Raw genomic sequence first — 25,141 nt, forward strand, 5'->3', positions numbered from 1 at the left:
CTGTGACCTCACAAGAGTTAAGAATCACTGCACTGGAAAAACTACTGTTAAAGAAACTGTGTTTAAAGCTTAAAAATTACTTACTTGCTTTCCATGAAGTATCTCCTTAACATTTAAAAACAATATGAACATCTTTTAGAAAGTAATAACAACTTGCTCAACTTTTCCTATCCTGGAAAGTAAAAAGTTGTAACATTTAAGTATGCTTGTGAATATTTTCCTTACCTGTTATAAGCTCCATTTCAAAAAACAGGATTGTTAACTGCGAGAAATATTCTAGAAATATTTATAACGCAAACAGAAGGAGCTATGATTAGAGGTGGAGCCTTCTTTTATCATTTAGCTTTAAGTATGAACCTGGCTCCAGAAATGGACTTATCCTAAAAACCGGCTGGCACTGGGTGGGCGCTGATAACTCTAGTTCCCAGCTAGCGATCACAGACCAGTTCCACGCGCTGCTCCCCTGGCAACATTCATGCTAGTGCCAAGTCAATAACCGATCAATCTTTCATCTTATTTAAAAAAGAGATATAATATGCATTTAATTTCATTCAATAAAGCAATTCCACATAACTTACCATCTCTTAGAAAATTCAGGAGACAGCAAACATCAGACATGAAAAATTACATGAACGCAGTGTGATGCACTGGAGAGGAACGAATGCACCATGGCAATCAGGAGTTGTAATTTAAATGTACCACAAGAAGAAAAGCAAAACTACCGTAATTTATTGCTGTATCTATGCTTCCCAGTATAGCTATAATATTATAAGTAGCTACAAAGTGCCACCTTCTGGTTTAAAACTGTGGAACATCATCTTTATTTCTTTTTAAATGCCATTTTTTGGTGGACGTATAACAACGGCAGCAGTTACAAAATGTTGTCTGAGTACTTTTGAGAGCTCAAAACAAAGACCTGTGTATAGGCTGAATAAAAAGATGTTCAATTAATAGTGCACACAGTGTAACTTTAACATCTTTCATTGGAATTTTCATGTAAACCTTAATAGAGATGTGACTCACAGAGACCAAAAAGTAAAATATCTTTTCCTTTCACCGTTTACTGAGGTGCTCTGCATTCTCGCAAATGATTTACAAAATACAAGAAACGCCGCATGTGGGTATTAGGCGTGAAGTATTTCATTTTCTTAGAGAAGGGGCAGCAGGAGGACAGGGAACCTAGTGGACACCCTGTTGCCACCTTTCCCAAGGACGCACGCCCTCAAGAATGGCAGCGGAAACCTGGCAGCAAGCCACCCTTACAATTCTTTTTGGTTGTTTTAAAATACAAGCACTTCCTGACATTTCCCTCCCCGGCCCATGAGCCCCACCCCCACTTGGCAGGATACAAACCCACGTCCTCTTGCTTAGTTTTCCCCTCAGAATTATTTACAAGATGCTTACAGATACGGTACAAACTAGTATGAAATTAACGATAGTTTGCATTTCCAGACACACTCCTGTGGTGAAATAAGCACACCACGCCAATTCCGAAGGCCGGTCCAAAGCTAAGGTGACTCAGAGGCATTTGCATCCGTAACCGCAGAGACGGGCTTCTTGCTGGCTGGGATGGATTCGCCGACTCTGTCCTCAACAGTGGCCGGGGCCTTGGGAGTGGGGGGCGTCACACCCACGGTGAGTGTGGATGCAGCATCTGCCCTTGCAGTGGTCGGGACAGGGTCGGAGGGTGGGCTGCCGGTGGGTGGGAGAGAGGACAGCAGCTCTGTGGAGCCTGCCGTGGAAGAGACCTCTGGAACCAAAGGAAATGACGGGAGGAACTCGGATGGCATGGGGAGAGGTGCAATGCCAGGTAAGTTTTGGGGAGGCAGGGAAGGAAGAGGTGGCAAACCTAGGACAAAAACGGCATAGATCACACATCCTCCCAGCACTAGAAGAGCAGCAGTCAGCATCACACGACTATTAATTTGCATTTCGTTAAGGAAACAGAAGCTGAGGAGAGACAATACAAATCACAACTTCTGATTATCCTCAGTTGGAGGCCAGGACAGAGTTAAATATTCACTGCAGGACCAGCTGGCCAGGAGGAAAGGTTCCCTCATGTGACTCAGCCCAGAGCTCAGGGAGGAAATGATTCTCCCAGCCAGGATGGACAGGAGCCCACCCAGCCTGCGATGCAGCTACACCGAGTGCCCAGCAGGAGGACTCCACTCTCGGGGGCAAGCTGCAGGTGGATTTAAGCTGCCCTCTGGACAGACAAGAGGAAGAGGAGACACAGGGGCCAGGCCTCCTGTGAAGGTTTCGCAAGGGAAGGGCCTGCTGTGTAGCCCCTGGCATTAGCCTCACCAGAAGTACTCAGCCTTTATAACTATATTTATAGTATAACTATTTATAGGACACTTGGCGGGTTCACTGTAATGATTTTTAAATGCAGATGAAGGGAAAGAGTATTACTTCTTTAAGAAACAAAGGAAAAGCAGGTTGTAAAACAGGTTTGGGGCAAGCTGGGGACTGGTGAAACCCTTAATACTCGTAGAGTCTGTCAATCTGGGGAAAGGGCAGAGCCAGAAGCCAAGAATACAGGGCACAAAAGAAAAGACAAAGGGAGCACTGAGACAGTAAACATTAGTTTGAACTTATTGACTTCATTTGTTTTTTAACCCATTGCACTGAAAAGCAAATGGGTTAATGAGGATGGGTAACGAATACATGTAGATGATGAGTGTTACAACAGGGGCCATTAGAAATGTGACAATGCCAGGGTGTAATAAGATCACTCGTTGACATCACTGATGGGCCAAATTCCTGAGATTAGCAATTAAAAGTCAGACCTGACTTGTGGCCATCTCAAAGCTAAAGATAATCTGGGCAATCATTAACCAGAAGAGCAGACTTGTGGGGACATTCTGCTGCTTCATTTTCATCAGTGCACAGAATATGAGTGTAAACACTCCGAATATCTGTGAACTTAACTATTTGTAGCTAAAATCTCTCACAGTTTTTGTTATAAAAAATTTGTTAATAACGAAGAATATTTATCAAGTAGCAAGCCCAGCTAGCCTCAGCCACACAAAACAGGTGTCACTACTTCCCGGGTGGCAGCTGCCCAAAACATGAGGAGAATCACAGGGAGTCATCTGCCCCCACTGAGTGAACTGCGCACACCTCCCATCCAACTCAGCCCAGCAAGGCCACGCCACTGCTCTTTATTTCTACAGCTGGCCTTTGTGTGCTTGAGCTGTCAGGTGCAGGAGAGGAGAAAGGGGGAGGAGAGGCAGCCAGGCAGGGGAGCAGCACAAAGACATTCCTCCTCCTCTTCTTTTTCAAGCTTTTTAAATAAAAAAGATTGATTTTTATTTGAAGCAGCTGAAATTTGTTAAACTGATCTGCCCTTGCCAGGAAAAGACTGAAATAGAGGACTGCCTTTCCTGGATAAAGCTTTTTATTAGACAGAGTCCTAGGAAGGCAAGATGGGCAACATACCCGGGTTCATGAGTTCCGGTAAGCTGACACCTGGCACGACGTGCGGGGCAGGGAGGTTGAGATTGGGGAGGGCAGGGAGGTTTGGTAGTCCTGCTGGTAAAGGCATCAGACCTGAAAAGAAGGCAGAGAACAAAAGATAAACCATCCAATCCTTGCATATTGAAAAAAATACTACCCACTTCAAAGTGAGAATACCAGAAGTCCACTTACCGTGTGGCAGTTTTATATCATAACAACAGTAACAATAACAAAATCTCTCCCAAGTGAAGCATCCTTCTATACCTAAGTGATTAGAAGGCTAAGTGGGTAAGGGTTAAAACAAACACACACTTCTGAACCCAAAAGCAAGAATGATGCTGGCCTATGTCTTGGAGAAGGGGCTGACTTATCTCAGCAAATATGGAACTGATTTTCTTTGATGATTGAAGTTTACAGTCTCTCAGGCTTTTTTTTTCTTTTTCCTTTTTAATTTCAGACTTACAGTTGCTAATTTATATGAAGAATCCCCATGTATATCTTTCACTCTAACTTCTCAAATGTTAACATTTTACCAAACTTGCTGTGTGCACACATTTGGTTAATGGCTTAATATGTCTGTGTAATGACATCCTTAGCCATACAATTAAAGGCTCTCACAATGCAAGTATATTTGATCACTGAAATAATATCTGATCGTTATCTGCTGGATAAAGGGACTTGGTCTTCACTGGGAACAGTAAGTGAAATAAACAAAAATCTAACCTAACATTAGAGCTACTGAAGACTCAAGTAAGGAGTGCTCTCCTCCAGGACACAATGTCTTATTCACTAAACAACAACCAGAAAGCCCTGTGCTGAAGGACGGACAGTCTATATACTCCTTATTCCTGCCTCAGGCTGCACTGGGGGCAGGGAGGATGGTTGGCTGGGGTTAAGGAGCCCAAGGCTCAGCAGCTGACTAGCTGGTGACAGCAGTTCATTGCCACTTGGTCTCACTTAACACAAAGTTACAGCAGAGACAGAATGAGAGTAAAAGACATAAATAGTCACCGCATAGGTAGAAATTTTTTTCATTGTTTTCTAAGATGCAAAATATCAATAAAGCTATTGTTATTACATATATGTCTCCTGCTACTTACCTGGTAATGTAGTAGCTGGGTTCATTGGCGGCACAGAAGTGAGGGACTGGTTTACTTGTGGTGGCAATAATGGTACTGTTGGTACACCTAAAATAAATGCACAACCTTTTAAAAATTTCAGTTGATAAGGAGTGAGCAGACTATCTCGGACAGTCTTCCGTCCCTTCCCTCCTGCCATGGTCAGGTCTTCACTCAGTGTGACTTTAGTCAGTTGGTCTCTAGCTGCATCACTGCCACAGCTCATCCACCTGCTCTGCCCTTGGCCCTTCGCAATGGCTGTTAGCAGACCGTGAGCCAAGAGGGCGGGGGGCTCTGCAAGCCCTCTGCAGCTAAGTAAAACCGGGTAAGAGTTTTACTCCTGACCTAAGCGGGGCTGGATCAGAAAACTGTTTTGGAAGTTTGGAAATGGGATACAAGGATCCTAATCAGTCTCTATTGGGCTCCTGACCTAAAAGGCCACGTACACCTGGGGCTGCTGGGGGGCTATATGCCCCATGAAACAGTGAATTCTGGTCTGTGAAAGAGAATGATGTAGATGGCCTGAAAGAGACAGAAGAGCATGTGGACCTCCAGAGATGGGGAGAATGACCTGGCTTCCTGAATCTTCATTTCCTTTTGACCTTTCCTTGTGACACTCCTTTGAAGTCTAGTACATTCCCACTTTTACTGCTGTTAGCTTGAAGTGGTCATGTTCTTTACATTCAAGTAACTCTTACGATACCACCTAATGAAGATTACCTATTAATGTTTACCACCTACTCATGTGGGAGGTTTCGCTGATGTCCAAACAATAGTAATACTGCACATGGATTCTAGATTTTGTCTTACAGAGATCTGCTTAAATATGGTAGCAAGAATGAATTGTGCCTGAAAGTATGAAGCATTTTCAGATAGCTTTTAAAATTTAGTTAGTCATGTGTTTACTTTTTTGCAGAAATTGGAGCCATGAAAAAATAGGAGAGGGTTCTTTGTTTTATCAGATTCTCAAAGGGGCTGGACGGTTGGTTGGTGTGTTCAGTCTTTAAAGTTTGGGTGGGGGGGGCACCTACTATATGTCAGACATTGTTCTAGGCACTGAGGAAATTTACAGCATAAAGAAAATAGAAATCACTACCTTCTGGAAATTTACATTCTGATAAGGGGCAGAAAAAGAAAGGGAGACAGGAAGTGTGTGAGGATCACATCGATTAATGTCATTTCAAAATGATATATTCATTTTCTGAAAATTTCTTAATCCAAAATTTTCAAATCCACAGAGGTGTTTTTTTAAAGCACATACTTTAATGTTTCTACAGTTACTGTCTGGGCTACTTTGCAGCAATATAATTAAAGCAAAGACAGAAAAATAAATGCCTAACAAAAAGTGGGTTCTCACATGTTATAATGCTAGAACATCTGAGTGTTTTTAAATTTATTTACTCAAAGTGAAAATGCTGATTTCTTTCAGTCTCCTTTGAGCAATTTCTGCTTTATTTATGTCTCTGTCTTTTAATACTCAAGAAACCATTTCTCTACAGTGTAATAAGACCAGGGATCTCAGTGCATGTGCATATATGACAATATAAGTATAACTGTAATGTAATTAGGGAAGATTTAAAATGCCTCTCAAAAGAAACTGGAACTTGAAGAGAGATGTCAGCTATCTCCTAAAGCCAGAACACTTTGCACTGGAACACTCACTGCAAAGCCAGGTGAGAGTTATCAGACACAGATTGGATTGCTGTCTTGGGAAGTCTATCCAGGAATAAACTAAAAAACCATTTCTTACATCTGATGGGATGTAAGAAAAAAATCTTAATATCATAAAAAGAACTCAAACACTGCTTGAATGAAATAAACTTTAAAATCTCTTCCAAATGTATCCATGACTTGATACTGATGACATTAATATTTAATGTCATCCAAGAAATACTCTAAAACTGGACTGTGGTGATGATTGCACAACTCCATAAATTTACTAAAAATCATGAATTCTATACTTGCAGTGAGTTAATTTTATGGTATGCAAATTATACCTCAATAAAGCTGGGAAAAAAACCCAGCAAAGAGCAGGGGGTAGGGAGGTACGTTATCATACTGATAACTGGCGATGCTGGGCGGTGGGGGCTGGTTGTTCTACTTGTTACGCAAATGAATCTTTATTAACAGTCATCTAATTTTGAATATGTTTCAAGTTTTTAATTGTAAAAAATAAAAAATTTAAATTTCATACGTATCTTTGGGAAATAAAACAAAGACTCTGAAAAGATCTGAGATTTGAACCTAGAGGACAAGCTCCAGGGATCATACTGTTGACCTTAACTGCATCTTGATGGGCTGTTTTAAATCCATTCGAGAACAAAGTGGAATATGATCAAATTTGGGATATAAATATTTAAAAAAGAGCTCAAGAATAAAAGGCTATTAATGAAATAAAACTAAACCATGTCACAGTATTTCATCCACTTATTCAACATTAGTTGAGTATATAAAGAAAGAAAACCAGGAAACAGGAGATTTAAAAAAAGGAAAGGATAATTCAGAAAGAGTCATGTACCACAATGTGCATTGCAGCACTATTTACAATAGCCAGGACATGGAAGCAACCTAAGTGTCCACTGACAGATGAATGGATAAAGAAGATGTGGCACATATATACAATGGAATATTACTCAGCCATAAAAAGAAACGAAATTGAGTTATTTGTAGTGAGGTGGATGGACCTAGAATCTGTCATACAGAGTGAAATAAGTCAGAAAGAGAAAAACAAATACTGTATGCTAACACATATAGATGGAATTTAAAAAAAAATGGTTCTGAAGAACCTGGGGGCAGGACAGGAATAAAGATGCAGATGTAGGGAATGGACTTGAGGACACGGGGCAAAGTGAGAGAGTGGCATGGACATATATACACTACCAAATGTAAAACAGACAGCTAGTGGGAAGCAACCACATAGCACAGGGAGATCAGCTCGGTGCTTTGTGACCACCTAGAGGGGTGGGATAGGGAGGGTGGGAGGGAGACGCAAGACGGGGGAGATACGGGGATGTATGTATATGTATAGCTGATTCACTTTGTTATAAAACAGAAACTAACACACCACTTGTAAAGCAATTATACTCTAATAAAGATGTTAAAAATAAAGAAAGAAAGAAAGAAAAGGAAAGGGAAAAATAAACTCTATCAACATACGAAGTTAAGAACTGTATCATGTGACCAAGCAATTCTAATTTCTGGGTATATAACCAAGAAAAATGAAAACATATGTCCATGCAAAAACTTGTACACAAATGTTCATAGCAGCATTATTCATAATAGTCAAAAAGTAGAAACAATCCAAATGTCCCTCAACCGATGAATGGATAAACAAAATGTGGCATATCCATGCAATGGAACATTATTTAGCCATAAAAAAGATGAAATATTAATATATACTATGACATGAATGAACCTGGATAACACTATTCTAAGGGAAAAAAGCCAGAGAGGAAGGTCACAGAAGACCACACATATTATATGAAATGTCTAGATTAGAAAGAGAAAGTAGATTAGTAATTGCCTAGGCCTGTGGGATTGGGGGAAAACAGGGAGTGACGGGGTACAGGGTGTTTTTGGCGGGTAATGAAATGTTCTAAACTGATTGAGGTGATGGTTGCAAAACCCACTAAATTGTATATTTTAAATGGGTAAATTGAATGCTATGTGAATTACATCTCCAGAAAGCTGTTGAAAAACACCAAAACAAACAAACAAAAAAGGAGTATATTAGGTAGAACAAGGAGTACAGAAAAAGAGGAGATAGGCGTATGTCCCCTGAGCAAGACTGAGTCCCTAGGAAAGGAACGGTAAACTGCTCACTTTTGTATCCCCAGTGTCTGCTACTTAGGGGATATGCAAACATTTGTTGAGTAAATAGGGCTATTAAATAGAAATTAAAGGTAGAATCCTGACTCTACAACAAGATAAGCCCAAGATCTAAAATTGTCTGAAAAGAGGTTCAAATGCCTGTGATGATTCAATACCAGCTTTCAGACAGGGCCTGTCAATGCAGAGCACATTTACAGTTTTCAAAGTACACTGGCATCAACTTTTAAAATTCTACAGCTTGGGACAGAAAACAGTATCGTGTAAAAGAAGTCGACTGAAAACAGAATCTATTTTTCTGCACACCTGTACTGAGAACATTACTGACAGCTGGTGGAGTTGAGCTAATAGAAAGTCCAGACAGACTCTGTTCAATTTCTGTAGTTCCTGGTGATGACAAAGACGGGGGATTAACTGAGGACAGCTGGACCTTCCAAAAAAAGAAAGAAAAAAGGAAAATTACTCAAATTTACTTAAAAGAAAATATAAATATTGGCTCTCACCGGTCCTACAGATACCTTTTTCGATCATGTATTAACTGTCAAAAGTTTTCACCTGGCACTTTGGCTTTCAGACACTCCTTTCTAATTTTCATACATGCCAAGGACCACGCACTGTAAACATCTCCCCCTCCTGTCACTTCCAGTCTTTTAACACATGGCATCTAGCCCATCATACACACTGTTATAGCCACTTCGACACCAGGGGGAGATTCTCTCTCCTCCTTCCTAGCCAGCCAAAAAAGATTATACTCAACCCTTAAAGCACCACTGCTTTCTTCTTCTTTGAATTCTCAGCCAGTTTTGTGTTTTTAATTTTCACTGCTCATGGAAGAAGTCAGCTGAAGTCTTAATACCATGATAGATTCCTTAAAAATTTCTTAAGATGTCTAACCTCATGAGTCCTCCTTACTTTTTCTCATCAATGAATGAATGTGGCAGCCAGATCTCCACCTTCTGGGAGCATGGGGTGGGGGTCGGAATGAATCTATATGGACTTTACAGATGGGTGGATGGGTGATTTCACCTCTGAATCCTCCAACTTATGCCAGCTCCAGTGCCCTCTGGCACATTCCAACATAACTTGTATTCTGGCCCTTCTCCCTAGCTGCCATTTCACCCTCTGGTCTTCTCAGACTGCCCATAGCGCCTCATCTGGGGCAGAGAGCACTGATTGGGGCAGCGGATATGATAGCAGGAGTCTGAACATACAACAACACTGGTTCTGGTTATGAGCCAATGGTGGATGTGGGTGAGGAGAGGTTACACTTCCCCATAGCTCCCCTTCACTTCCTCTAGAATTGGGGATGGCCCAACCATGCACCATAAAACGACAGTGGCAGCAGCCCTTTCTTTACAACTGTAGCATTTTCTTTTTGAACGTTTGGTTTTTATTTAGTCATGCATAAGAGTTAACTGTCCTGTAAGGCCTGCACAGGAAACATTTTAAAAGCCTATAAGCCTGCACAAATACCTCTTATTCCTTAAAAAGCCTCACTTTGATCCTGTAATACTTCCCACACCCCTAGCTCTCTTTGCTTTCCCAGTCAAGTTTCTTGAAATAGGAAGCAGCAGCTATCATCACCTTATCACTCACCACTCACCCTTTATCTCCTGTAAGTTGGTATCTGCATCCCATCAAGCCTTAAGTTGCTCTAGCCCAGGACATGTTTTTTCACTCTTTCTCTCACCTGACTTCTCTGCAGTACCTCACATAGCTGCCTATGCCCCCTTTCCTGAAGCTCTGTTCTCTCCCTTTGGCCTTCTCCTGAGCTTCCTTTGCTGAATGCCCTTTCTGTGCCCATCCATTTAAACACTAGGGATGTTCAAGATTCTGGCCTCGGTCCTCTGACCCACCCAGGCCCAGTCCCTTGATGATTTTTATTCATTTTGATCATTGGATTAAATTACCCTCTCTCTGCTGATTCCCAAATCTGTATCTCTAGCCTTGCCCTCTTTCCTGAAATCTAGAACCAGAAAATATTCATTTGGATATCCTACAGGAACTTCAAATCCAACATGTCAATATTCAACTCATCATCTGCCCAGTCTCAAATAAGTGCTACCACCCCACACATCTATTCATCTGGGTGGAAAGTTATGGTATAATCAGGCAGTAAAGTTATCTTACCTCCATAAATCCATCTTTAAGAGGAGTAATAGGTGTACCAGTCATCTGTCCTGGAAGAGAAATTTTCTTTCCTTCTTCAAATGGGCGTGTAGGTATTCGATGCAAATAACCATATCCAATGCCACATCCTAGGCTATGAAGATATTTTTTTCTTAAAGTTATTGTTATCAATCACAGCTTGCATTTTTGAGGTTTTGAAACAGAAAAACAAATCTCCATTCTTTTAAATACTGTCATCTTATCAGAAGTCTCTTCTGACAACCCTTTATTAAATAGTACCCTTCTTTCCACCACAGACACTAACCGTACTCTCCTTTATTTTTCTTCAAGTATTTATCACCATCCAACACATTGCCTATTTATTTGTTTATTTTGTCTCCCCCAATAAAATGGTAAGGTCCTTGAAGGCAGAGACCTTGTTATGTTTACTGCCTTAACAGTTCCTGGCACATGGCAGACACTAAATAATTATTTGCTCAATGAATGACATATAGCCTTTCCACTGAAGAGCTCCAAGCACTTTTGCATGTTGATGTCATTTACACAACCTATAGGTCTATTTCAGAACCTGACACATTATCAATCCAAATTAATCCAGATTCCTTCTAATTCATCCTCCCAATGACACCAGAGGTATTTTTCTAATAAGATACAATCACTTTCCAGAGTGATCTTCCCATAGTCTGTTGTCTTCTTTCCAGAGTCTGTTGTCTTCCCAACATTCCCTTTTCCTTCTTCCCTTTGGAGAACTACTCCTCTGCCATTCTGTGCAGCACGGGTGGGACTGTCAATCAGGGGGCCTGTCCTGCCCAAAACAAGGAGTGGCTCATGACCAGAGCCAGGCCAATTTACCTCTCTTGCCCAGGGCTGCAAATCGACGGAAAAAACCAAAATGGCTTTATCACTTCAGTAGAAAGTGACGAAATTGCCAATTAGTTCTTCCTTTCTAAAACCCTAAGGGTGTCTGAGTCCTGTCCTTTCTCATTCTGAGTCTTTGATTATATGAGTGACTCCATAGCTATAAATTCATGTCTGCTGCAGCTGGTTTCTACTATTTGGAACCAAAGAACCCTCACTGTTACAATATTATAGAACTAACACTGCCCGAAGTATATCCAAACTCCTGACCAGGGTATTTAAGGCTTTTCACAATCAGGTTCCAACTTATGTTTCCGTCACAATTGCCTTTATTTTCCAAACTACTTGCACTTTCTGAGTAGGACATGCACAGGTATCACTGTGCCTCTCTCCTGCCAGGGCATCTGTTATTTCCATGGGTACTACTACCACCAAAAGCGGGGAGAGCAGGCAGTGGCCAACTTCGGCTCTTCCTTATCCAAATGTGATTTCATAACAATGCTTCATATTAAAAAATTACTTGTTCCCTCTTCTCTCACTTTTCCTCCCTATACCATCAAGCTGCAAATTTTGCTGAACTGGATCTCAGATAGATTTAGAGGAAAAAAGAAAGATTAAATAATTTATACTGATCAAATACAAGCCTTTCAGAGGTAGCTACATTTAAAAACAAGGTGCTTATTAATCAAAAGAACTAAGTGGTGGTAGAGGAGGCACTTGAGGCAAGAGGGAGACCTCCATAAATTTAAAGACAGCCCAAGAATGAAGCTAAGAAAAATGTGCTGTAATGAAAGTAATGTGGTCAGCCTCTGAGGAAGGAATGAAAACCAGAGGCACACATATGCCAAATGGGGGCAGACTCAGGAAAGTGGTCTGTATGGGCCTGTCTAAAGCAACGGCTGACCAGTGGTACTAAACCACATCAATAGGAAAAATGTCTTCCATAGAAAAGGAATAACTGCTAAAGTCTAGAAAAGAAGGGCTCTAAGAACAAGAATGTAGCAGTATTTAGTCAGCATAATTAAAAATTAATGAACTAGCAATGTTCTTTGCTGCTGAACTTCACCATCTAGAATCTCTTCCGTAAGACTTTGATTTCATGCTCACCAAGCAATCTTGTGGTAGTAATAGGATCTAAGTATTATTCTAACTGGAGAGGCGTTATTTTTCTATTGTAAACTGAAAATTTGCCTCTCTAATGATGACAGAAGCTTCTTTGCAAATTTAGTTTATATGAGGCAGTCCCTCTGAAATGAAATCAACTTTGAATACCTTAAGAAGATCATCTTTCTGTGTGTTTACAAACCTGGACAAAGGACAATGATAACTTGGTCAAGTATGGCCCCCAGACAGGCCACATTTTCTATCTCATTTTCTCAAATTGCAACAAGTTAGCATTCTGGTGGCAATATACATTTAGCTGTAGAACCTCAGGTAGTGTGGGTAAAGGTACTGTGAGCAAACAGGCTTTCTCCGTCTGCATCAGCTAAGCCATCCTTTTCCCAGCAAGTGCTGGAACTTTTATAAAACACTGGTAGAAGTTTCCAAACTCTAGGCTTTCCTATAATTCTGGTTTACACTCAACAATTCCTCAAATTAAAAAAGGTTCTTAGAACTTTCAAAACAATGAAAAATTTCAATTTAAACAGTAGACAGAAGACCTAAAGATACCATGTTAAGTCAGCATGCTTTGCTTTGGTCTGGCCTTTTGAAATTAGGGAACTGACTTGATGAACAGTCCCAGAAAACTGATTTTATAAAGTTTGCTTTTATGCTTGGCTTGATCCTCTTTCTAAATTGCTTTTTATTGTTGTTGCAATTTTGTCTAACTTTTGGTTAAAATCAGCCTGTCCATTTCTAAAAGGTAACAGTTTCCACAAAGTGCTAAGAAATTTCCCCAGCAGCTACAGAAAGTTATACTGTATTGTCCCACTGCTGAGGAGGGAATTTTAGGAAAATAAAATAAAACTGAAAACTATTTTAATAAAATAACAAAACAAAGAAGTTTGTTAGATCAGAAAGAAAAGGACTGGGTATGTGTACCATGCTCAATAAATATGTGCTTTAAAAATATGAATTATTGGATTCAATATTCTAGGTCAGCTCTTTCCTTTTCTCAAGAGAAGTCTTACAATAAACCAATAACTTGTTTCAAAATAAAAACAATGTTTACAACACATCTGACTGGTAAATTTAAGTAGTCATAACTTAGTCTAAAAAATGACCTTACCTGCCTTCTCCACCCCATGCAGAATTTGGTGTAATAATCACTTCTCGACAGTTATCAGTGTCTGTATTATACACATAAAGTTTCAATGGTTTTGCTTCATGTGTTTCAATAAGGCTGAACAGATCTTCAGACTGCAAAAGCATTACAGGAGAAAAATGTTTTTGTTACTGAACTTTAGAATAGTAGGTCTCGAACCTGACTAATATCTAAAACAACAAAAACCTAAAACAAACAAACAAAAAACACACCTAAAACAACAAGAATGAAAAAAACGACATACACAAAAACCAGATTCTGGGCCCTACTGCTGGACATAAAAATCATTTCTTAAAACCAATACTCCAAACGAGGTTTAATTCAATATATTACCTATCTACACAATGCAAGGCCTCATGTCCAGTTCTGTAAGACCTAGTCAGCAATTTTAGTAAAAGTCTTCTATACCCAAATTCTACATATTCTGCTTACTATCCATTATTAAGACCTGGTTCTCTGGGCACCTTATTTTTTCTCTCATTTGTGATTTAGCAATATATACTTCCACTAGCTAACAGACAAGGAAAAGGATCCAGCCAATACAGCTAAGCCAATTTTGTTACCTTAGAAAGGAGAAGAGAAAAGGAAATCAATAATCAAGACGAGGATTCAATTTAATCTTGAGGTACAAGAGATTTCTAATATATACCATACACAAAATCTGTGCAATTGCCACAGAGTGTATTTTTTCGTCACAGCTGTACCTAAGTAAGACACCTCCCAGATTTCTGTTTAACACCCTGGAGCGTAAGCTATCTTGATCAGCAAAGACCTAAATTTCAACTTTAAATGTGAAGTGTGCAAATATACTTCTGAATTTAACCATTAATGAGAAAATGTTAAATAATTGTTAGTATTAATAAACAAACGAATTACCTCATTCATGACCATATCTGCTCCAATGATATAATCACTATGAGGTCTAAGACCTGCCAGTGCTGCAGGAGAATTTGATTCCACTTCCTAGGATGACACAAAAACAATCCCCCCATCAAATTATTGCATATAAAATAATCTTCCAAATTGTATAGTTCAGTCCTTAATTATAGTAATTTAACCCCCCCTGTATTTTTCTTGTTAGAGATGTCAGATCAGAAACTATAGGATATATATATATTTAATCTCCCAAGCCAAGCATTAAACAACCCACAATATTTAACAAATATTTAAAACATTTCTGTAGCTATTTGCTTTATTTTATTTTTTAATATTTATTTATTTATTTAGCTGCGCCAGGTCTTAGTTGCAGCACTTGGGATTTTCGTTGCGGCATGCGGGATCTTTAGTTGCGGCACGTGGGATCTAGCTCCCTGACCAGGGATCGAACCTGGGCCCCCTGCATTGGGAATGCAGAGTCTTAACCACTGGACCACCAGGGAAGTTCCTGTAGCTATTTGCTTTAAAATACCTTCTTCTAATGGATAAATCATTAAAAAATAGTTCTTGGGCTTCCCTGGTGGCGCAGTGGTTGAGAGTCTGCCTGCCGATGCAGGGGACACGGGTTCATGCCCCGGTCTGGGAAGATCCCACATGCCGCGGAGCGGCTGGGCCCGTGAGCCATGGCCGCTGAGCCTGTGCATCTGGAGCCTCTGTTCCACAACGGGAGAGGCTACAACAGTGAGAGGCCCGCGTACCGCAAAAAAAAAAAAAAAAAAAAAAAAAGAAAAAAAAGAAAAATAGTTCTTAGGCATCATATTTGCTTCTCTTCCTCAAGTTGTTTTTCCTTTTCACTAATCCATATTTTAAAAGCAATCAATTCTGATTTTCAGAAACTAAATATAGCCTAATAATACCCCTACAATCTCACCAAATTGGAGAAAACCACTATTAAAACACCTTTCTATACTGTTTCTTAAACTGCAAGTAACAATTCACAGTTGATACCTACCAACACATGCCAAACGTTTTCATTTGCCCCATCAAAGCTGCAGAAACGAATGCTCACTCCCAACAAGCCCTGGCCACCCCACATGTTACTTGGTGTGACTGAGGTCTCTCGCAGCTCCAGTGTTTTACTACTGTAGATAAGCATTTTTACAGGCTTTTCAACATTTGCTTTCAGTAGATCCTTAAGAGTATCATTGTCTTTATTCTGTAAACACATAGAAATTTTTCTTAATAAAAAACATTTACTTAACAGTAAAAATCTAATGTTAATTATCTTACCTTAAGCATCCCATGGCCCTACTGGAATAATATTATTAACATAAATAAAACATTCAATAGGTGGAGGTTTCATTAACATTCAAATACTCCTCAAAGTAAAAGAATGTCAAGAAATTAAGAATTTATGTTAGTGTAACAGAGCAGGACCCTATGGGGCCTTCCTGTGACAGGCCTTTCCCCCTATCCTCTGCTGTAGTACCTCTCTGAAGTACCCACATAATAGTATCTCATGCATATTTCCTGAGTTTTTCAAATACTAAAAACCACCACCAGAAGGAAGAAATTAACTACCTGAAGATCATGAGCAGGTAGCCTCCAGACCTACTGGTGGCTAAGGATTGATCAACATTAACCAGAGAGTTGTGCATGAGCTGATCACATACCATGGGACACCCCTCCCCTCCCCTTGCCTTTAAAAATGCTTTGTTGAAACCCTTCGGGGAGTTCAGGTTTTTCTGAACATGAGCCACTCATTCTCCTTGCTTAGCCCTGCAATAAACCTTTCTCTGCTCCAGACTCTGACATTTCGGTACTGTCTGGCCCCACTGTGCATCAGGCACATGAACTTGTGTTCAAATAACATTAGGAACAACTCCATAGCTGACTATGTAATTACAGAATTTGCAAGCTAACATTATTTGAAATGATCCAGGGCTTCAATGATAAAAAACCAAAATAGTCCACAAGAAGACATATTACTAACAGAGTTGGTATGACTTTGATTTTAAAAATCTAAAACATCTGCTAGAGTTGAAGTTTAACTTTAGACTCTACTCCTACATATACACTTTATTTACTACAAACTGGCAGGAAAAGAAAACGGAAACAGCATGTTAAATATTTCATTACTGTTGTGAAAAAATAAGACTGTTGTGAAAAAATAAACTGTTGTGAAAAAATAAACCAACAAAGCAGCCATTGTCATAAGAATTTCCTTTACTGAAATTATAGTTTCCTTCCTATTGGATTTTACTACATGTAAACTGAAAGCAACTTATAAAAAGTGGGTTTTTGTTGTTGTTGTTGTTTTTGCGGTATGCGGGCCTCTCACTTGTGCCCTCTCCCGTTGCGGAGCACAGGCTCCGGACGCGCAGGCTCAGCGGCCGTGGCTCACGGGCCCAGCCGCTCCGCGGCATGTGGGATCTTCCCGGACCGGGGCACGAACCCGTGTGCCCTGCATCGGCAGGTGGACTCTCAACCACTGCGCCACCAGGGAAGCCCATAGAAAGTGGTTTTAATTGTGCACTTCTGGAACACATCTCTGTATAGTTTTGTAACATTATTTCTGTTGATATATCAGGGAATTGAGCAACAAGAAAACTGACAAGTTACTTGAGAATGAGTCTTTACTAATCCATTTGCCAATAACCTACAAAAGTCTGACATCTTTGAAAAAGCAAAAGAGCAACAAAACCACATCTTTCTGCTTAAAAAAATTAAATATTTAACATATAAAGTAAAAGTCTCCAGTGATTTTCTTCTCCTAAGATTATCACTGGAGTGTGAGGTATAGTATTCTATATTTGACATTCTCATGTTTACTAACACAGGGTTATTTTATTGGTATCATACTCTAAATAATGTTTGTAACCAATGAATAAATATCCATCCCAGATAATTTGAAAAATTCCATTTTCAAAAGATTACAAAATACCATAGGCATAACTATAAAAAGCTGAACTTACTAATCTCGAACCATTAATAGAAACAATAAAGTCAAAGAATGGCTCCAGTCCAGCTCTATGTCCTGGGGAATTTTCTTGTACCTGTAAAAACAAAAATGCCAAAAATGAAAAATGCAAAGCTTAATTATGAATCAAAAGCTAAATTTTAATACCCATCACTTTTCAGTAAAAATAGATTAATTTCATTGATACAGGTACCCACTAGTTCTCTTATTTCTCTTTATCTCCCAGATAATGTCCCTGCAGCTCCCTAAATTCTACTCATTCTTTAAATTCATCTCGTACATGAGGTTTTTCCTCTATGGTTCTATTTCACACCACTTTCTGCTTTTTGGGGGGTGGGGGACAATCCTCCCAGCATTTAGCGCATGGCATAGCAGACAGTTAATCATTACAACTGAGTGGCAAATTCAAATTAATTTATTCTACTTATTACATGACTACTACTAGCAAGGCACTATTCAATTACAAAACTAATGTAGGAACATAGCCACTGTTATCAAGACATTTATAACCTGTTGAGGAACAGGCAAGAAGAAGGAGAGATGGAGGACACAGACCTCTAATAGCTGTAATACAAGCCCGAAGATGTTAATGGTTATAATGGAGGTACAAAGTTCTAAGGGGAAGATTAAATCTGACTGAAGAAGTCTCACAGAAAAAAAAATGACATTTGAATTGTGCTTTAAAAGGGGGTAGAACTTTCAAAGGTGCAGATGGATAAGGGGATGAGAAAAAACATTTGAAAGTTAAAGACATAATATGAGTAAAAACCCAGGGGGAGCCTGAAAAATGAGGATCATAATATAGTATACCTAGAGCCAACAGGGTGGTATGGGATAGAAACGAATTACATGCAACATTTTGTATGAATCAGCAGTTTTCAGGGTGTAAAGATCCATGGCTTTCCTCAGATTCTCAAAAGGTTTCTCCTCAACCCAAATAAAGTGTTAAAACCATGGATTTTGTGCAATTCTTTTATTTTACAGGTGAAGAAACCATCTTATGACTTGCCTATGGTCTTACAGCTGGGTAGTGGTAGAGGTGAAACTCAAAAGTATATAACTATTAGTCCAGTAAGAAGGCTGGAAGGAAAGAATGCAGCTAGACTTACAGAGGATTTTACATTGAAGATTAAGATTACCTAGTTTCTCAACAACTCAAATGTTTAGCATCCCCAATTTGAAATGGATTAAAATAAACTATTACATTTCCTAAATTTGCAGTAATATAAATATTGGTAGCTAGTTATGGTAGTAATATGACAAAAGAGCAAAAAGTTAATACAGAACATTTTGCATTTCCTCTAAAATATTTTCATAACGTTTTAAGGAATTTTTATTCTGCTTGATGTTACTAAATACGGTCGAAACTATCCCATGAAAAGAGTTGGCATTGATATTTGTAGGCTGAACTTATACAATAGTCTAAACAGCTCTAATAGTCAATTCTGAGGCTAATGCAAGTAACAGATCCACATCCATCCATACATCAATCTGTAGCTATTCACACAGTAACAAATCATTTTAATGCTTTCAAAATGGAACCCAAATTGTTCCCAGAATATGTCCCTCTTATATCAGACTTCTTGGATTAATGAGACTTGATCTTGGATTAATGATACATTCATTACTATTTGGATTAATGTTACCTTTCATTCATTTAAAGCCAAATTATACTATCATTGCCTCTGAAGAAGTAAAACTAGATTTTCTTCATTTGTCACAGTAAGGAATAGTTAGTTGTCCATTATAAAGATAGCTCAATGTTTAACTTGCTAAAACTGTTTGACCTTGTTTTATGTAAAATTTCCTGCAAATGTGGGATTAAATCATTTTTGTAAATTAAACGAGTTAAATATCAAAGGGACTTATTATTTAAAGGTGTTGGCTCGCTAATAAAAATAATCAGTATATACTGTTTATTTTCTTTATACTCAGTTTTCTTAAATGGGGGCTATTTTATATTCCAAAATGGCAGATAGATTTCTCCTCAAATGGCAACTCTGAAAGGAAAATGGTGGCTGCCTGGAGCTATTATGAGAAGAAAAGAGACTTCAAGTCACAGCTAGCTGGCAAAAAAAGTCATAATACTCTAGGTGTAAGATGCCTGCCTATTAGGTTCCTATCAATTAGGTTCGAAATGCCTGAGGTGTAAAAAGAGAATAATTAGCACAGACCCTAGGAGCCCCCTCAGAAGGGAACTTCTCATTTAACGGGGGTCCACATCTAATCATCTAATTCTCTGACTGGAAATGTTTCCAAATGACCATTTTATCTAGAAACCAACTAGTCCATTGATCAATTTCAGACTTCTCCACTGAGGCTGCCAACACTTCACCTTTTAGTTAAAAAGGGCTAAAGGCAATACTTTTGTAATACCACCACAAACCAAGAAAGGTGATCCCACACACTGATTCTTATCATGCCACCCTCCAAGTATCAAGTTTTACCACTATTTGTTTGAAATGGAAAGTTTCCAATACCATTAGAATTGTTCTTCCCCACAACTCTAAAAAGATTTAATAGCTAAATTTGGATTCTAAAATAAATAAGTAAATAATCCTTTCTCTATTTTCTATTTTCATTTGCTAGAAACATCGATATCTCTGTTTCTAATGGACCCTGAAATTAATTTCTTTCCTAAATTTATTTACATCATTAGTACCAGCACAATTCTGGCATCTAGGTATCTTAATTACTACTAGGAAGCCAGCAGAGGGAGCCCTAGAAAATGCTCTCTTTGACCCTAATTCATTTAAAGAAAATTTCCTATATTTCATAGCATGGAAAATAAATTCTACTACACCACAAATTAAACATCCACAAAGGTAAGTTCCTCTGGCAGTATTACCCACTGACAAGAATCTCTTAGGCACCTAATCTCTCAAGCATCAGATTACCACTTCAATACTTTGTTCCCTATGAGGTCTCATGATTGTTGATTCGTCTGTTTCCTTCAAACCATCTTAATTTAAAAAAAGAAAAAACATATATGCCCGGCTCCATGGGCTATTTTATTATTGGGCCAAATATCACAGCAATTTAAGATGAACAGATTAACTTTGAAAGTTTAATAATTAAGATTTTACATGGGGCTTCCCTGGTGGCGCAGTGGTTGAGAGTCTGCCTGCCGATGCAGGGGACATGGGTTCGTGCCCCGGTCCGGGAAGGTCCCACATGCCGCGGAGCGGCTGGGCCCGTGAGCCATGGCCGTTGAGCCTGCGCGTCCGGAGCCTGTGCTCCGCAATGGGAGAGGCCACAACAGTGAGACGCCTGTGTACCGCAAAAAAAAAAAAAAAATGGGGCTTCCCTGGTGGCGCAGTGGTTGAGAGTCCGCCTGCCGATGCAGGGCACACGAGTTCGTGCCCCGGTCTGGGAAGATCCCACATGCCGCGGAGCGGCTGGGCCCGTGAGCCATGGCCGCTGAGCCTGCGCATCCGGAGCCTGTGCTCCGCAACGGGAGAGGCCACAACAGTGAGAGGCCCACGTACCGCAAAAAAAAAAAAAAAAAAAATGTACAGTGAAAAGATAATAGAATTTTAGAGCCAAACTGACTTGATTTTGAGTCATGGTTTGCCTACTTATTAGCTTTTTGAGCTTGGGAAAGTTTATCTTCCTGGGCCTCAATCTCCTCATCTGCAAGGAAGAGAAAATGCCAGCTACTTTACGAGAATATTGTAGAGACTGAATGAATTTAAGTTCATAAAATGCCTAGTGAAGTCTCTGACATATGATAGGAGTCCTACAAATCTTAAACTCCTCTTCCTAACTCCACAATCACCACCTGAGGGCAAAACTTTATAACCAATTAATTCCTGGACACTACATTATTTTTCTAACCATGTATTAATTATCTCTCACCTCTTAAACAAAAAAAGAGAAAAAGACATAGAACGTCAGTCAGCTAGGAAGAGGAGATAAATCATTTTAAAAAATGTTGTCTCTCAAAAATCAATTCTATATGGACGTCAGATCTAAAGGTCAAATGTAAAACAATAAAGCTTTTAGAGAAAAACATAGAATATCTTTGAGATCATCAAGTATGAACACTTTTCTTTTTTTTGGCCACGCTGCATGGCATGCGGGATGGGATCTTAGTTCCCTGACCAGGGATCAAATCCGTGCCTCCTGCACTGGAAGAGCCTTAACCACTGGACCGCCAGGAAGTCCCAAGACTTCTTAAACTGAACACAAAAAGCTAACCATAAATTTTTAAAAAACTGATAAACTTTACTAAAACTATGAACTTCTGCTCATCAAAAGACACAATTAAGGGAGTGAAATGATACAACATAATATCCAACAAAGGAACTGTATTCAGAACAAATTCAGAATTACTGCAAATCATTAAGGAGAGTGAAACCACAATGAGATACCACTTCACATTCACAAAACCTGCTAAAGTAAAAAAGACAACAACAAGGATTGGCAAGGATGTGGAGAAACTGGAACCCTCATACTAAAATGGTGCAGCCTCTGTGGAAAACACTTTTGCAGATCCTCAAAATGTCAAACAGAGAGTTTATTGTATGACCTAGCAATTCCATTCCTAGGTATATAACCAGAAGAAATGAAAACATGGCCATGTAAAAACTTATACACAAATTTCATAGCTGCTGGAAAGTGGAAATGTCCTTCAACTGATGAATGGATAAACAAAATGTGGTACACTTATAGAATGGAATATTATTTGGCAATAAAAAGGAATTAAGTATTGATATATGCTACAACATGAGTGAACCTCGAAAACATTACGCTAAGTGAAAGAAGCCAGTCGCAAAGACCATATATTGTATGATTCCATTTATATGAAATGTCCAGAATAGGCAAATCCATAGAAAGTAGATTAGTGGTGACCAGGGGCTGGGAGAAGGAGGAAAAGGGAGCAACTGCTAATGGGTAGGGAGTTTATTTCTAGGGTGATAAAAAGGTCCTGGATGGCTGCACAACTTGGTGAATATACTAAACAACCAATGAACTGTAAACTTTAAAAGACTGAATTTAATGGTATGTAAATTACATTTCAATAAAGCTGTTTAAAAAAGAAGACAGACAACGAAATGGAGAAAAGGCTGTAGCAGACACTAAACAAAAGAGGATGCTGAAGTGGTCAATAAATATGAAAATGTGGTCGACTTCAACAGTCATCAGGAAATGCAAATTAAAACCACAATGGGATACCACTACACACCTATCAGAATGGCCAAGATGAAAAAGGGAAAATACTAAGTGTTATGAGGATATGCAATAATCAGAAACCTTAATTGCTGCTAGCGGGAATGTACGTTAGTAAGCTATTTGGCAATATCTATACTAAAATACACACATCGTTGCAAATATTCCACTATTTAGTATACCCAGTAGGAATGGGAATACATATGTTCTCCAAAGGCATACATAATGTAACATTCATAGCAGCACTATCTGTAACAGCCCCAAGCTAGACTGGAGGAGTTCAAGGCTTACCTGTTAAAACATTCTCTTCACATGTTTTATCAAAATAAATCAAAGAGCATGTTCTCCTGATTCTGACCCAATGCTGTAACTTGTGACATATGAAGAAATTTGAAATAAAATTCTAATGCTAATTAAATGAAATAAAAACCCATCACTACATCATAGCTTCCTAGAAAAGATCTGCATGTTAGAAAAATGATGCTGAAAGAAACTGGTCTGCTTCAGAAGAAACTAAAACTCTGACAACATGCCATCTCATTTTATACTCTTCAAATACCAACTCGGGTATTTGTTTCTTAGGGAAAGAAAACTTGCTGTGTGATCTCAGGCAATAATCTTTCTGTGCTCCTTTTCCTTAGCTGTAAAGTGAGGAGGCTGACTAGATAGTCTCTAAGATTGAATGACTCACCATGAAAGAAGTCTGTTGTTAAGCTATCTATAGATTTTACAGTGTAGATCAAACCCAACAAGATCATTTTTAATTATACAGACTGTAGGTCATTTTAGTTCAGGTGTTTAGTAACACTGTGGCAAAGCAATGAAAAGGACACTGGCACTCACCTATCTTTTAAAATACAGATGTAAAATTTCCTCAAAAATGAGGATCTTTAAAAATTAACAGGGACATTTATAAAATTAATGGGTCAGATTTGATCCAAAACTTAAACAGCAGTGACGTACAGGGTTAGGTACATGGACAAAAAGTAGCTGCCGAATGACTAATTAAATGGAAATATTAATTAAAATGTTTACAACAAGTATATTTTAAGCAGTATTGGCACTGTAATAGTTGTTCTCAACAGGTGACACAATAACGTAAATGCTAATAATAATGGTAACAGCTAACATTTATTGAGTTTTTATCATATTCCAGATGCTATGTTAAGTGCTTTACATGGAATATGCCATTTAATCCTCAGAATAACCAATGAAGTAGACAGCATTTTTTAATAAAGAAATTTAATGTGCTCGATTTTTTTCAAAATATTTTCATGTATACTATCTAATGTGGTTTTTAGTAAAAAAACAAAATCAAAAACAAAAGGTGGAGGAGGCACTACTCTTATCCCCACTTTTCAGATAAAAAGAATGAAGCTCAAAGAAGTTCAAAGGTTTGCCCAAGGGAAGACAATGAAGTGATGGAGTGACACTAGAATCTAGTGATTCACAAGGGTGGTCTCCAGTGGTCTACTATGATAGTCTCTCAATGTATCCATGTCCACAAGATGACAACATTCCTTACTACGGATAATGTGCTTACATGATCCCTCACTGATGCTTAAAAAAACAAACACACAAGCAAAACCCAAAAAACCCCAGCATTATTCTCTTCATGCTGTAGTAAATTGATATGCGATGCCAAGAAGACCTATACAGTCTCTCAAAGTAACTACTTTGTTTTTGCATATGTTGTTTGGAAAAAAGTCATCTTACTTGATAATCACAACTCCCAAGGCAATCTACAGTCAGATTCTAAAGCACATATCAAATCTTTATGGATATTTTCTAGTTTAGATTGTTAACTGCTTTTTTATTAGTAAATCAATCAATATAATCCTTTTGGTAGAATATTAAATGAATGTACTGATATTAGTGGTTATTCTAAGTTCAATTCTTCTGAAAATTTCAGGGGAATTATTAAAAAGCCCTGTCAGTATCTGACCCAGAAAGGCACTGAAGCCAGTTCTGTGCACTCTACTACTTACTGACCAGAGACAGAAACCATAATTACCCACCAAGAGCAGGTCTCCCCAAATGAGGATCCTGAAGATCCATACATTAAAGCACACTTCATCACAAAAATATATAAGGGTATACAAACAACATGACACTATTAATTTGTTCGAGGCTTATTAATATCAGTTAAAGTTTATGTCTAATTATACTGACAATTCCTAAAAGTGTCCTAAGGTTCACAAACATTGTATTTCATGGCATTAATAAAACATTCATTCATAATAAAATGAAGTATTTTGATTCCTACATTTGAAAGCAATATCAAAGAATGTGTATTAAACAATTTCACAGCCTTTTATTAGAAGAGATCAATTTTGGGAGCAGGTTAGAATCTTCAAATGGTGTTTATAAAGCTTTTTCAATTATAACTTTATATTTGGAAAACATCAAATAACCCAACTATTTTCTTTTTATACCCACTGTTTCAGAATGAGT

At 38.7% G+C, this 25,141-nt stretch overlaps 1 protein-coding gene and 1 non-coding gene across 5 annotated transcripts in view; both read right to left on the minus strand.

Annotated features, from left to right (window-relative positions):
• Positions 1-516: 516 nt before the first annotated feature.
• Positions 517-25,141, minus strand: part of GORASP2 (golgi reassembly stacking protein 2) — a 29,654-nt gene continuing 5,029 nt past the window's right edge. For 2 of the 4 annotated variants that reach the window (XM_032637344.1, XM_032637346.1), the window contains exons 2-10: positions 17,511-17,591; positions 15,548-15,751; positions 14,536-14,622; positions 13,624-13,754; positions 10,536-10,668; positions 8,712-8,835; positions 4,560-4,646; positions 3,442-3,552; positions 517-1,849 (exon numbers count right to left, since the gene is read on the minus strand). In XM_032637344.1, coding sequence (XP_032493235.1) covers positions 1,509-1,849; positions 3,442-3,552; positions 4,560-4,646; positions 8,712-8,835; positions 10,536-10,668; positions 13,624-13,754; positions 14,536-14,622; positions 15,548-15,751; positions 17,511-17,591 — 1,299 coding nt within the window. In that variant the 3' untranslated portion in view covers positions 517-1,508. The remainder of the gene's footprint in view (positions 1,850-3,441; positions 3,553-4,559; positions 4,647-8,711; positions 8,836-10,535; positions 10,669-13,623; positions 13,755-14,535; positions 14,623-15,547; positions 15,752-17,510; positions 17,592-25,141) is intronic. The other 2 variants (XM_032637345.1, XM_032637347.1) reach the window with 2 other exon arrangements.
• TRNAG-CCC lies at positions 14,966-15,038 on the minus strand. The gene has a single exon. It is a non-coding gene; the product is annotated as a tRNA-Gly (tRNA).

The sequence above is a fragment of the Phocoena sinus genome, chromosome 7, assembly GCF_008692025.1.
Source record: "Phocoena sinus isolate mPhoSin1 chromosome 7, mPhoSin1.pri, whole genome shotgun sequence".
Taxonomy (NCBI): Eukaryota; Metazoa; Chordata; class Mammalia; order Artiodactyla; family Phocoenidae; genus Phocoena; species Phocoena sinus.